At 37.1% G+C, this 15,255-nt stretch overlaps 2 protein-coding genes across 2 annotated transcripts in view; both read left to right on the top strand.

Annotated features, from left to right (window-relative positions):
- The window catches only part of LOC131692211 (ras-related protein Rap-2a), a 459,504-nt gene that overhangs the window by 210,527 nt on the left and 233,722 nt on the right, over window positions 1–15,255 (top strand). The gene's annotated exons all lie outside the window — the stretch shown is intronic.
- On the top strand, window positions 11,238–12,310 carry LOC131692210 (trypsin-1-like). The gene is made up of 2 exons (XM_058979123.1): window positions 11,238–11,318; window positions 11,375–12,310. Exons 1-2 carry the CDS (start codon window positions 11,267–11,269, stop codon window positions 12,145–12,147), a joined length of 825 nt encoding a protein of 274 aa, XP_058835106.1. The 5' UTR covers window positions 11,238–11,266; the 3' UTR covers window positions 12,148–12,310.

The raw sequence follows: 15,255 nt of genomic DNA, 5'->3' as shown, positions 1-15,255 counted from the left end.
GAAATTTTATATTCAGATTCAGTATTACGTAATGAATCTGAATGATTCAACAGCATGTACATTTGTGAACCACATCTACCACATAACCAAATAAGCAACAAGGGGCCACTATTCAAGAGAGAAGAGAGAGAATACTGATATACGCTCTCGATGATGCTCACAACTGTTCAACGCTGTAAAGACACATGCATATGCAAGTATGTAGGGATAGATTCGTTCCTGTCTCTTTTTATTCGTGTTGCAGCTTCAGTGTCAATAGCGGTAATTCATTCGGTTGGGTCGAAGTGTTATATTGAGTTCAGTACTGTAGTTCGTTCGGATTGAATTTGAATGAATGGCGAAAGCTCTGATTATTGCTGCTAACGAAGGGGCCAAAATAGGATTCGACGGACCCGTAAACAAAGACATTTACTTTCGCGTCTCAATCATGTCAGATCTTCAGGAGGAGACGGGAACACTGTGGTTCAGAACATGCTTTTAAGAAACTTAATTGGATGGAGCTGAAGGTATCCATATTTGCGAATTGACATGTTCTACAATGTTTATGTGTATGAAAAGCGCCATCTTTTGGCGATGTTCTTTTTTCAATAAATTGATCATAGTAGGCTATCGAAAATCAAACTTTTAAACGAAAGGAGACAGCGCATGAATGAATGAAAAATGTTTCTTAACAAAGCAGTCACGAAACCTTTTTTCCGTGTCGCTTTCGAAAGATTTTCTGAAAATCAGTTTTTGCTATGTATATAAAAAACATCTATACTTTAAAAGTCAATACAAAATCCATGCAAATTTTTCCGAATGATTGGTGCAAACATGGTGTAATTCCGTTCAGTATAATAAAAGTTATTAGCGTTCCAAAACTCTATCTGCTGTTGAAAAGGGGTGAAAAATACGTCACAGTCACAATTTTTTTTTCTTATTTTGACCAGGCTTTGGTGGTAGTTATACCGCAGTGCGAAATGGGAGCTAATCGGCCTACCGAATGCAAAGGTGCCAAGGGGATGAAGGAAAGACAAGGTATAAAATAACAATCCCTCCAGAAATCTTACCCAATGATGGTCCCAGGAATACAAGAACATGGAGATACAAGAGTTTAATGTTTATTGAATAGACGTACTGGGAAAGAATAGTATGAATCTGACAGTCATGTCAAGCTGGCAGTGGTCTCTTTTAAAGATTCGTCTTCGATAAAAAACAAACGCAAGGGGTGGGCGTAGCGTAGTTGGTAAATCGATTGCCTTGTACGCAGCGCACCCGGGTTCGAGTCCCAACCCCATACATAGGGTTAGAAATTTTTCATAAGAGATTTTTCTAACCCGATGAGGTGAATGACCTTAAGGTTAAAACCTCTATAATTGAAAAAAACAAACGCACATACAGACATGGACCCAATTCGTCGAACTCAGTCGATTGGTATATGAGACTCAGCCTTCTGGATCTATAAAGAATTACACACTCAATTTAGTTTGGTAATTCACCAACAAGTACATTTAGAAACTGATATCTCAGTAAAGTGAGATTTATTTGCTGATTTGCAGTGAAATATTTTCAGTCTCGGATATAAAACGTCATTTTTACTAAGATCTCAGCTAAAAAAATGTTTATTGAGATCTCAGCTGTGATATTTGGCGAAAGATGGGAAAAAGCCAAAATTTCAAAAAGCAAATTTTGAGCGAATCCTACATATTTTATAAAAATCGTAAAAATGTATAGAAAGAACAGCTCATGCTGATAAGAAGGAAATATGTTTAGACTAACAACAACAAATATTGCAATCACAAAGATGAATAAACATGATTTAATTTAACACAAATAACTCAAACTGCCATCAGTGTTGGAATAATCGTCTGCCTAGCGGTGGAGAGTGAACGATAGCGCGAGTGATAGGAGGTTCATGCGTCCGACGATGGCTGGTGAACAGTAAGCCGAAACGTAACGTATTGAAAGTGGCAAATTTTTCTGTTTCATTTTCACCGAGGAAGTCAACTAATCCACGAAATGAAATAAAAAGTAAACAAAAAATTGAAGAGATATATTCTGTTGTGCATCGGTTTCCCAAAAAATAAAGCAGGGTCGAAATCTTCAAGCAAGTCGTTTACGTTGGAGTCCTTTTTTTTAAATGCGACGAAAGATATCATCACGTTTAGTTCTCTGGAATATACGAGCACTTTAAAGCTACGAACATTTTCTCTAGGACGATATTTGCAAGTAGTGTTCACAATTTAATAATACTATTATTGACAACAAAAAAACGGGTACAAAGCGCAAATACATCCTAAATGATATTTTTTTATTTTTCGCAAATAAATTTGTTGATGTTTGGAGTCGGTCCGAGAACTCCGTTGGAGATGTCGAAGCATCTCTAGTGAAGCGCATACCGTACTATCTGAGGCATAAAAGAATTTATAAAGCTCATCGTAGACGATCGTTCTAACGCTAATGATTTGACATCATTCAAAAACGTGTTAGGGAACCTTGATTGACACCCTTCGACACAAGTTTGACCGTACCGACCAGTAACGCGGGTGACGTCGTGCATACTGTCGAATACGAATTGCCAATTGACATAGCTTAATTAAATACATGTAATGCATTATACAAAACTGCTCTGGCAGGAATAGTTTTCGATAAAAATGGAAATTTTTGTTATATACGACGGGTAAGGTGGTTTGAAACTGTCATCATTAAGCTTTTCGTGTCCTCATGAGTTAGACGCCGATTTATCCTGCTTTCCGGTTAAGATATCGACGATTTATAAGTTTCTCAGAACATTACAAATTCGACGTTCAATAATAATAAATATGAATACGAATTCTACTCGCCAGTAATTCGTTTTGCCATAGGCAGATATAACTGGACGCGAATGGTGCTACTTCAGGTTCGAGTGATTTTATCATTCGTACATGGGCCTAGGATCCAGCTCGGGTGCCTAAAATTAAATATATCCCTATATCCCCCTTTGGTTGATTCTGCGTATTAACAAGTCGGGCTCCGATCAGGTTTCGCATATTTTGGATTTTCTGGTTGGGGTCGGGTTCGGGTTTTCAAACTTTAAATTTCTCGGGTTCGGGTTTTTTAATTTTAAAATGTTTGGACCCGGATCGGGTTCGGGCTTTTCAAATTTTATAATTTCGGGTTCGGGTCGGGTTCTACAATTTTCTAGCTCTCGAGTTCGGGTTCGAAAAAATTGAAACCCGACCATCTCTTATTAGCGATGGACGCTATATATTTCTCGGCAGTGGTAGCATCATCCTGCACACAATTAAACCGTGTAAAACTTGCACCCGTTACCCTGCTGTGTGCAGTTTATTGTGCGCTTCCCACCCAGTTGTGCAAACCGAAACCATACATGTACACGAACGATTGTAGCGTCTTGACGATTTTATCATGATGATGCTAGTTTAATATTCGAGCGACGAATGATTAAAATGGACACGCGGAACCTTTATTTGTGATCTACCTGTATTTGATGGATTCACATAGGTGCGGCTGTGTGTGTATTCCACTGTTGTCGAAAATTCATAGCGTCTACCGCTTATTGTACCGTCTGCGTTGCGTTGCGTTCATATTAGCGATTATCATGTTGCCTATAGGTTGTTTAACTCATCTTGCTTGTGAGATAAATGATCGGGACTGAGCTTTATCTCTTTTGAGTTAAGTAAACCAATATCATGAGAATCGTCATTGCCGGCTATGGCCATCTTCATCGATACTTAGGATTGGGTAGGAAATGTTAATGTAATACCTACCTAAGGAAGGCCACCGACTCAGCTACGCTTCCATAGGTATTACGGAGGTGGATTGAGGGACAGGTATAGGTCGAGGATTCGCCACAACCAGGCAATGCGACCACGAAATGAATATGTTTTTATACGAATACCCAGATTGAAAAGATATTTAGTTATGTTTTTTGTGGTTAAACTCTGGATAGCCGGCTGATTTATTTTTTCCCTAAACTACAGCAATTTGAACTCCAAACAGCCAAACCGTGGAAGTATTACTGTGAGCTAATCTGATATCTATTATCGATAATCAGTGCGATCAAACTTGAAGTGGAGAAAAACTAAGTAAAATGCGAAATGATCAAGAATCATTTAGAATGAATCGCGTGAATGAATGAAAACAACGTTTATGTAGCTTTGCTTCCTGTGAATTCAAGTTCCGTAGGTCGAGTTTCATATGAATTTTGTATACTTTTTAAATCTGGAACGAGATTTAATCGAGGAGCTCATTTGAAAAAATTAAAGAATCGTTGACAAATTAAAGCGTTTATGAAAGGAATATAACTCCTTCAGCTCTTGAGGGAATGAAATTTAAATTTGCAGCTATTACGATGACAAAGTTTCGCACAACTTGAAAACGACATAAAACACATACGAATTGAAAGTCGAAAGATAAAAGCATCAACTGTGTGATTCAAAATTATAATTAGAACGAGCTCACCGGTATGTTATTCCAATCGTCCGAATTGCTTCTGCTTCTGCCTCCTTTGACATGTCACCACTTGGCAAAAAACCAGCGCTGTACTGATCCTCTGTATTACAGTACCATCTGTTCCTCAGCCGCATTACGTTCTCCGAAAAACTTCAGCTGCCTAATCCCTATCAAAACAAGAACCCAATCTATTTCCGCCGATCACTGTCCGTGGGCATTCAATCCACTGTCCAAAGCGAGTACTGTTGGCAATGATGTAAAGAACCGGATTCGGAACACAAACTCCCAAATCATCCCAGCTCTGCTATTCAACTCTTGTTCAGTCCAATGGCAGCACGAGGAGGCACAATTTCCCGAACACCACATTTTCTTCAACAAATCTGCCTCACTCACGACACTTAATTGGATCATACAATCCTGAATTTAAATTTTTATGAAAATTTACGAGAGCGGAAAAAACAAAACATAGAAGCTGATCCAAGATGAAAATAAGGAAAATGATCTATCGTTTATTGTACCATCTAAACAATATGGTTAACATGTTGCTCGTTTGGCAAGTGAGCATCGAATGATACAAAACGAGCACGTATAAATAATTTTTTTCCGTCGTTTTCAAAGGACTTTATAAAAATTCTTTTTTGTTCTTTTTGTAGTCGTCGTGAATTTTACAAAATTGATTACAAACACGTGCACAAATTTCCGATCAGTTAATGCAAAAATATTGCGATTTCGTTCAGTAGAACGAAAGTTATTCGCATTTAAAAACTGGTCAAATTTTTGACATTTTGAAACGGGGCCCCAATATTGAAACGTTAGAAGTATTCTTAAAACAAATTTTCTGATGATAAAAACAATTTGAATAAAATTTTGCAAAGATATATTCGAAAGTTTTTACTTTCGGTATATGCAATAAACACATTTTCGACTTTTTGAGTTCCAACTTTGTACATTATGCCCTTACACGGAAAAAAATGTTCCAAAAATCGTGAATAAAGTGCCGTGAAGTCTGGAACATCCACGTTTTAACGTTCCGAAAACAGGACCCTGAACAAAATCATGGCTTTTATAATTATGTTCAATTTCCCTTCAGTAACGCCCGCGTATCGCTGTTATTAGTGGAAATATTTATTTTTTGTTTTGTGAACTTAAGTCACGTTTTCCGCCATGTCATTACCAAATCTATTTTCTGTACGTGAACTAGTACACAACTTTAAGAATATTATTCATAAAACCACAGGTTGATTTATTATGTTATTCTTCGATTTAGGATAGGTACTTTCTCATGAATTATTTCACGAAACTCAGAACTTTAATCATGATTCCATACAACCTTCTTGAACTTACACATGATTCTTAATATATTAGTCACGATGCAATATCCGTGCTGGAGAACTAGTTCACAAAATCATCAAATATTATTCATGTATTCGTGAACGGGAACATGATTTCTGGTATAATAGCCACGATTCACCATTCGTGGTAGTGAAATAGTTCACAAAATCATAGAATATTATTCATGTATTCATGAACTGAAAGTCACGACTTACCATTCGTGTCTGTGAAATAGTTCGCGAAATCATAAAATAATTTTCATATATTAGTAAACTGGTTCATGATTCCTAATATAATAGTCACGACATACCATTCGTGCTCGTGAAATCATCAGATATTATTCATGTATTCGTGAACTGGTTTATGATGCCTAGTACAATAGTCAAAAATGATCATTCGTGCACGTAAAATATTTCACAAATCTTGAAATATTATTCATGTGTTCGAGAACTAGTTCTTGATTCCTAGTACTTAACCTATCTTGCGTGCTAGTGATATTTAGAAGATATCCCTAATCATTTTCAATTTCATGCAACATAGTTATGGAATTTCCAGGGGAGCTATTTCACAAAATCTGGAGTATTATTCGTACAATCATTTTTGATTCCTTGCACTATTCCATGAAATGTCATATGTGTCAAGCAGCCAGCGACCAGCAAGAGGCGCGAGCAGTAGATATAAGAAAACTATTAGGACCTAGAACATCGTTACTCATTTGATAAGGTTCAGTGTGATGTCTCGACAGAAAAATAAAACTGCGCTGAGCACCAACAATACATTATAGAGCCGCAAATATTGTTCGTGATGTAGTTCGTGTTTTTGTTATGTTACGAATATCATAATAAAACCGCAGGTGCCATGAACATTATTGATCATATCACTCCACGTGTCGAATTCGCCAGTGAGCTTTAGAATTAAATATCACGATAACGTGCAAATAAATACGAAAATCGTAACTAAGATCCTTAAATGAATATAAATCATATATTTCGTGATAAAAATATCAAAAATTGTGACCAAGATCCTGAAATCACGAACACAAATCACTCCACTCGTGACTAAAATATCACGATAACGTGAACCGAAATTATGAAACTGGTGACTAAGATCCTGATATCATGAATATAAAACACATTACTCGTGATTTGAATGTCAAAAATCATCACTAAGATCCTGAATTCATGAATATAAATCACTCTACTCGTGACTAAAATATCACGATAACGTGTATAGAAATTATTAAAACCGTGACAAAGATCCTGCAATCATGAATATACATCAAATAAATCATACAAAAATTGTGACTACTATCCTGAAATCATGAACGTGAACCACTCTACTCATGACTAAAATACCACGAAATAGAAATTACGAAAATCGTGACTAAGATACTGCAATCATGAACATAAATCACGCTACTCTAATAGAAAGATCCGATAGCAAACTCATGAATAAAAAATTACGGTAACTTTATGTGAAAATCGCAAATAAGCTCCTGCAATCATGAACATCGTTCAACTGTCGGCAATGTATTCCCAAATTCTGAACAAGGATCACAACAAAAACTAAACATGTCCAAGGAACCAGCACAGTAACCCTACCAAACATTCGAATGTATCGCCATTTATATATTCGACACGAGCTAAATTTTAGTAAAAAACAAAAAATGTTTTATGAATACGAGGTTTATTGATCATAATTTCAGAAAATTGGTCACGGTTTTCGTAAATCCTTCAGTTAACGAAATCGTGATCATGTTTTCATGATCTTTTGAACAGATTTTTTTTTCCGTGTAAGCTCTGAGTCCCTCGCTTCCATGTGTTCCTTCAACATTCCGCATTATAAATGTTGTAAATATTGATTCTTTTCGTAATGTGAAAGTTAGGTTAAAGTAAAGTAAGATAACCTCGCCGAAAAGGTGGATAATACACTCTCATCGATAGGAAGTGGAAAAGGGGTCCAAAATATATGAGGAATTCCACGAAGATCCGTCCGAAAATCTTTAAAATCGTGACCGACCATCTTAGATTCCAATGAAACTTTACACGTTTCACCGCCATGCAAGACTAAATATTTTCCACAGGTAATAAGATTATTTTGACTCAAGAGCAACTTTTCAAAAGGGCGTAAACGTTTCTACGTGTATGAATATCAAATTTTTTTTGTTCGATTACTGTATTTTATACAGCAAAACTATCTGAGAACGAGTTACGAGTTGAATACTTCTGTCTGAAAAAAATATACACTGAAAAAAATGTTGTCATTTTTCAAAAAAACAAATATTTATGATAAAAATTTAAATTGCGAAAAAACCCTTTTTTTTAATTTTTTATATTTTGTTACCAAAAACCTAAAGAGAAAAGAAACATTTTGAATGTGATTGCATGATGGAGAAAAAATCGGTAAAAATTTTTCCTAACAATAACTTCGTACATGTTTTTAAATTTCATACTAATAGACATACAAAATTGTAATTCTATTACAGAATATAATTCTAAGCACCATTTACAATCAAAATGCATTTAACAAAAATCTTCCAAAATGCGATATTTTTCGTGATATTTGAAATATTACTCCTTCAAAAACAATTAATTCGTGTAATTATGCTCTTTTTAAAAGTTATTCGCGATACCCCATCAAAAAATGTCAAAAATTAAATGTTTATCATTTTAAAGACGTAAAAGCAACTTTTTTAGTGTATTTGGATCCTGGAGAAGCTTTCAATAAAAAAGTTTTCCTAACAACAACTTTTGACATTATTTTATAATTCTTACTATTTGCAGTCAAAAATACAATTTTCTTTTTGAATATGATTCTAAACGCCATTTTAAATCGAAATGCTCTTAACAAAAATTTTCTAAAATGTAGTAGTTCTCGAGATATTTTAACTTTTGTTTTAACAACACAATTATTTTGTTTTATTACGACCTTTTCATAAGTTAGTCGCGTTCCTCCATCAACAAAAATAGGTTTTTCAAAAGGCCCGTAAACTTTCCTGCAACTTTCTCTTTGACATGAAGGCGATATTGTGAAACATTTTAAAGTTACATGAAAACAACCAGCATATGATTCAGCTATATAGTTTAATCAACAGACCCTATGGTTGAAATATATTTTGGTTGCTTTCATGTAACTTTCAAATGGTTTACAATATCGCCTTGATGCAAAGAGAAAGTTGCACGAAAGTTTACGGGCCTTATTAAAAACCTATTATTGTTGATGGAGATACGCGACTAACTTATGAAAAGGTCGTAATAAAACAAAATAATTGTGTTGTTAAAACAAAAGTTAAAATATCTCGAGAACTACTACATTTTAGAAAATTTTTGTTTAGAGCATTTCGATTTAAAATGGCGTTTAGAATCATATTCAAAAAGAAAATTGTATTTTTGACTGCAAATAGTAAGAATTATAAAAAAATGTCAAAAGTTGTTGTTAGGAAAACTTTTTTATTGAAAGCTTCTCCATGATCCAAATACACTAAAAAGGTTGCTTTTACGTCTTTAAAACGATAAACATTAAATTTTGGACATTTTTTGATGGGGTAACGCGAATAACTTTTAAAAAGAGCATAATTACACGAATTAATTGTTTTTGAAGTAGCAAAATTTCAAATATCTCGAAAACTATCGCATTTTGGAAGATTTTTGTTAAATGCATTTTGATTTTAAATGGTGCTTAGAATTATATTCTGTAATAAAATTACAATTTTGTATGTCAATTAGTATGAAATTTAAAAACATGTACGAAGTTATTGTTAGGAAAACTTTTTTACCGATTTTTTCTCCATCATGCAATCACAATCAAAATGTTTTTTTTCTCTTTAGGTTTTTGGTAACAAAATATAAAAAATTTAAAAAAATGGGTTTTTTCGCAATTTAAATTTTTATAATTTTTTTTTTTTTGAAAAATGACAACATTTTTTTCATTGTATATTTTTTCGGACAGAAGTATTCATTCCCTGTAACTTGTTCTCAGATAGTTTTGCTGTATAAAATACAGTAATCGTACAAAAAAAAATTTGAATTTCATGCACGCAGAAACGTTTACGCCCTTTTGAAAAATTACTCTTGTATCAAAATATTCCAATTGCCAGAGAATATCATGGAGATTCATACAGCGAACACACCTGCAAAGTTTCGTTCGAATCGACGATGGTCATATTTTGCGGTCGGCCGGTTTCTCATGGAATCCCTCATGCCAGCCCATCAGTTAAACTTACGAATACCACTGAAAAACAACTACAACAGAAGCTAATTCCAAATTATGTGCTACTTACTTCTTCACAAGTCGGCAGTCATAAATTCAACCGAACAATTGTCAAACATCGCAAAAGTGTCCGAACAGAAATAGTTACTAGAAACAAACCGTGCCCCGTTCAACCAACCATTGTCACCGGCATTCACCAATCCCGACAAATCTGACACCCGCCGCAGTCGCCGCATCCGGCGGCCATCGGTCCACTAGAAGAAGCACCGACATTAGCATAATTACGACCATCGAAACTCAATTCGTACGTTCATCCGTGTGTCCGCCCGTCCACGGCCATAGAGGGTACCGGCACCAAAATTTGCCGTTACTTAGTGCTGGGGGTACTCGCACTGAAACCGTGTATAGTTTGTTTTGGCCAACTTTGAAACAGGAAGGATTGGAACGATCAATCAACACGGTTTGTGCAAGACTTGTCATGTTTTCGGATGGTCAAACCTCGGAGTACCAACTGACTGTACGCAGTCTTTAGCTACCGTTTCGGGCAGGCAACGGTCTAGGTCAACAGGTTCGCAACGGAGGGAGGGAATTCCGAATTATGCTAATTCATTTGTTTTAATATGCAGCAGCAACTCCACCGACGACGGTGAGGCGACCAGACTGGCCGGAGATTGCTGCGGCCTGAAGGTGCTGAAGATCGAAGGTCGATTATGATTGAAAAGGGCGCACAAATGACGCGACTCGGTGGTGTTGATTTGCTTTCTTCCACCCGTCCGTGTGTTCGTTTGTTCACAGCTTGAAGGTGGCGTGTCAGTGACTTTAGAAGTGCGGTGCTTACGGGATTTGATAATTGGCACATTCGGGCGTGCTCGGGGCTATATAATTGCGCCGGTGAGCTCTCGTGTCAAATTAAAGAACCGTTTTTTTGTTCATTGTCGGCGTCAAGGTAAGCTGAACGTAATTGAGGTCATTCAAATATTCTTATCAATACACTTGGGTATTTCCATCGCGATAGCCTGGAAAGGTCAATTGCTCTGCTGTATTCCTAATCACCCCTTCTCGAGCGAGGTCAACGTGATTTACTCAAACTCAATCAACCCTCCACTATCTGAAAGGTAGCCTGGAATGCGAATAGTTTATGCGCAATCTTATCTAACTCCCTCGAGTTATCCCAAGTCTCAATTAATACACTTGATGATAAAAAAAATAATGAAAATCGGTATAAATAGTTCGATACGGTAGCATCGAAAACATTCTGATCCGGCTGTTGTAGGTGTACGATTTAAACGTAATGAAGCTCTTTCTGGCAGTTCTGTTCGGTGTCCTGCTTGGACTCTCAAATGGTAAGAACATTCTTTTTAAACTTAAAAAACTATAGCAAAGTGAATCTTTGCAACAGCCTTTCCAGAGCATCCGCAACGTCCCCGCCCATGGTGGAACCCGCTGTCCAGACTGAACCTGCTCAAATCTCTTAAACCGACCAGCCGCATCGTAGGTGGTTACGCAGTAAACATCACCGATTTCCCGTACCAGATTTCGCTCAGCTCCTGGGGTGGCCACCAGTGCGGAGGTTCAATTATTGGACCACGTTGGATTTTGACAGCCGGTCACTGTGCTTTCAGTTCCGATAAGCCATCGCAGCGAGTTCGAGTTGGATCGACGGATCGAACGAAAGGCGGGTTGCTGCTAGGACTGGAGCGTGTCGTTCAACACCCGGAGTACGACTCCGGTACGATTGATTATGATTTCTCGCTGTTGCAGCTGGAGCAAGACTTGCTTTTCAACGAAAACAATCAAGCCATTGAACTTCCCGAGCAGGATGAAGAACTGTCCGATGGCGCTCTGTGTCGAGTTTCCGGTTGGGGGAATACTCAGAATGTGCAGGAATCTTCCCGCTATCTTCGGGCAGCTGATGTTCCCTCGGTGAACCAGGAGGACTGTGATGCTGCCTATGAAAATTTCGGCGGTATTACGCCAAGGATGCTGTGCGCTGGCTATCGGGAAGGCGGAAAGGATGCTTGCCAGGGAGATTCCGGTGGACCGCTTGTTTCCGGTGGAAAACTAGTCGGCGTGGTGTCCTGGGGTTACGGATGTGCCCAGCCGAACTATCCGGGCGTGTACTCTCGGGTAGCTAGCGTTCGCAGCTGGATCAAAGAAGTTACCGGCATCTAAGCGAAACTTAGCTGACTAAGATCTGATTAATTAGCCTAGACACGCGACTTGTTTCATAAACACTTGTTAATAGACTCGTCAATTACCATCTCTCCGGAACGTGTTGTTTTTCCATTTTTTTTTTCTTCTGAGAAACATAATCATTCGAACAACCATACTTTCAACAAGCCCATTTTGCGTCATTTGAAGTCCTACCAAGCGTTTGAAAAGTCTCGCTTTGCCCTGTCTTCACTTTCGCGCGACGACTGCTCTAATTAAAACCGAGTCGGCTACACGGCGGATGACTATCGTCGTGTCAGTTTCGCAGAAGCCGTGTAATCATCCTGACTCGCCGGCGGCGGCCGTAGTTGACTAGGGCGTGGCATCGTTTTAAAAAGGAAGTAAGAGCTGTGCTAATCGGTCGTTCTGCTCTTTTTTTTATTACATTTAACAACTCAACAACTGTGGTGTGCACTGATAAGACAGATCCGCTGCACTTGATGGCAGTTTGTGTGTTTGGCTATTCGTCAGCTCGTAATAAGTAGTAGGTGATTGCAATTAATCACTGCCGGCAATTAATTGTGATTATTTGAAGAGTTGGAACTTTGCTGTTTTATCACTGTTTATATATCAGGGTGAAAATGACTAATATTTGACTACTCAAAATGAAGATATCTCATTGATTCCGATATCTGCATTTTACAAAATCGGTTACTCATAATAAAGGTTGATCTTGACAGTATATGAACCTACGAGCCTATAGTTTACTTTGTAACCTTAAGCTTCTACGAAATTCTTGTACTGCGTGGTTTTGTTCGACTATGAGGCGATTATCTGTTATTTTCGTCCGCGTACCTTATCACCTATTTTTATGATGCCAATCGAGCTGGAATCTGAGCAAACTATTTATTTTGTTTGTTTAGTGTTTATTTGACTAACTAGAGAACTAATAATTGGATATTGAATGTGCGCATGGTCTTGTCTGAGTGGAATTGTGATAATTCGCGAGAAGAATCGAAAACCTGTTATCATTTTGCGGTGGTCATATCAGCACGAATAACGAATGTTTGATTGCCATATTCATTGGATTACTTTGAATGCATTAAATCCTTATTAAATTATATTAATTGTTTTCATTATATTGAGTTCTTTCATATACTTATGAGTTCATATTTTTTCATCAGTATAAAAATATTATGGTTCGATTTTTGGAGTAAAAGGTGATAAAACCAAGTGTCCTTTCTTTATTTCTTGCGTCTTCTGCATTTTCTGAGCACATTGTTGTTTTAAATTAAATTGATTTCTTTTCGTTCTTATCGTCTCCAATTTTGTTCTAGTATTTAGCAAAAAACTCGTGCGCATGTCATCAGTTGTATATGTACGGTATTTCGGTAGTGCTTATGTTATACCGTTTAAAATGCGCATCCGTTATCAATTTATTTATATTTATCTCGTTATATTCCATTCTTAATATTTACTTAATGTATTATTTATTTTTATTGTTTTTTCTTTATTCGTTCTAAACAAATTTATTGATTTATTAATTTATATAATCAGTCTGCTGCCTCATCTCGCACAGATTTGAAGTCAAAATGCGCATCGTGCGAACAGCATACATCCAAAAAACACAATCCACATCGTGCCTCTCCAACATCTACGTGTAACATATAGACAGAGCAAAGTTCTGTTGCCCCCAACTGCGAGTGAAATGAGTGGACTACAAAACCATAGAACACAATCACGATTGACTTTTTGCAGACCCGTCTTGGATTTACAGTGCGCGAGGTGAACCAGTTGATCGAGGTTAAAATGGAACTTGTTCTTACAGAAGTCTCGCACATACAGCTACATCATACGAGACAAATAGTGCTACTTACTTTCAACTCCTTAACCGAGGCTAGGGCTTCTAGTACCGACCCTTTTTGGAGAGTACAAGTTCTATAGTACTGAAGCCCTCAGTATCGGTAGTACCGGTAAAATACCGGCACTGGAATATGTTCGTCAAGAAAAGAATTAGATTACATCAGACGAAAGAAAATGTTAAAAATGATACTTCTATTGGTAAGCTTTGCCTCAATATCGCTCAGGGCAAAAGCAAAAAATTATTTTGTTCTAGTTATCAATAAATCAGGCAAGCAGTTTGTAGGGGACATGTGGCTATTAGGACCGTGGAGGTAATTCGGACCACAACGATTTCTCGGAAACTCGTAAGACTGTCTGACTGTCGTACATATTCGTTGAACCGCTATTCTAAAACATTAGTTTTGGCAGCTGAATCTAATTATTTGGTTTCTTTAGAAAGGAGATACCACATGTTTCACTTTTTTGCCATCCTCAAAACAAAAATCATTAGAATGGTAAAACCGTGTTATTGCAACAAATAAAGGTGAAAAAATCAGATAAATGTTTTAGAAAACTTGACGCTCCTATTTTAAGGAATGATTTTTGTTTGGGTGAAAACAAAGATATTTTCAAGACGTGCAACACGTTTGTGCGAAATGAGCGTACGTGGCTATTCGTACCTCCTATTCCATCAACCACCGTTCAGCGGCTTGTGGCTACGCAGACGATTACACACGCCACAGCGAAGAAAATACATGATGCGCCAATCGACAGATGTGACTAGTCAGATTAAGTTTTGTATCGCAATTTATTTTTTTTTGCTTCTCAAGGAGTTTCTCCAATAAATATTTCATAGGTTAACATAATTCCATCGCAAAAAAAATAAAAAATGACAGTCTGAATTGCCCTGTAGGAGGGTCCGAATTACCCCTACATTGTAAAATGATGGAAAAGCGTATAGTTTTGCCAATCGATGCTTAGCGCTGCTTTGGAGTGGTACAAATGAACTTTTATTGCACCAAAATGTAGCTGATGATTCAAATTAACAATCTGGACGTTTGGCCTATATTTTTTTCGCATCTATCCACCTACTCCTCTGGGTGCACAGTGAAATGAAAAAAACTACAGAAGTTAAATGTGCCTCTACTTCGAGAATTACAATTGCGACTGACTCTGAACAAACTCGAATTAGACAAAATATGCGGTTGGTGGTACAGTTCCAAAAATATAAGTGTGTCAAGAGTTTAGCCGAGGTTAGAAGCATCATTATGAAGAAAATCATGCCTC

The sequence above is a fragment of the Topomyia yanbarensis genome, chromosome 3, assembly GCF_030247195.1.
Source record: "Topomyia yanbarensis strain Yona2022 chromosome 3, ASM3024719v1, whole genome shotgun sequence".
NCBI lineage: Eukaryota > Metazoa > Arthropoda > Insecta > Diptera > Culicidae > Topomyia > Topomyia yanbarensis.
Note: the sequence above shows the minus strand (reverse complement) of the source record. Positions and strands in the feature narration are given on the sequence as shown.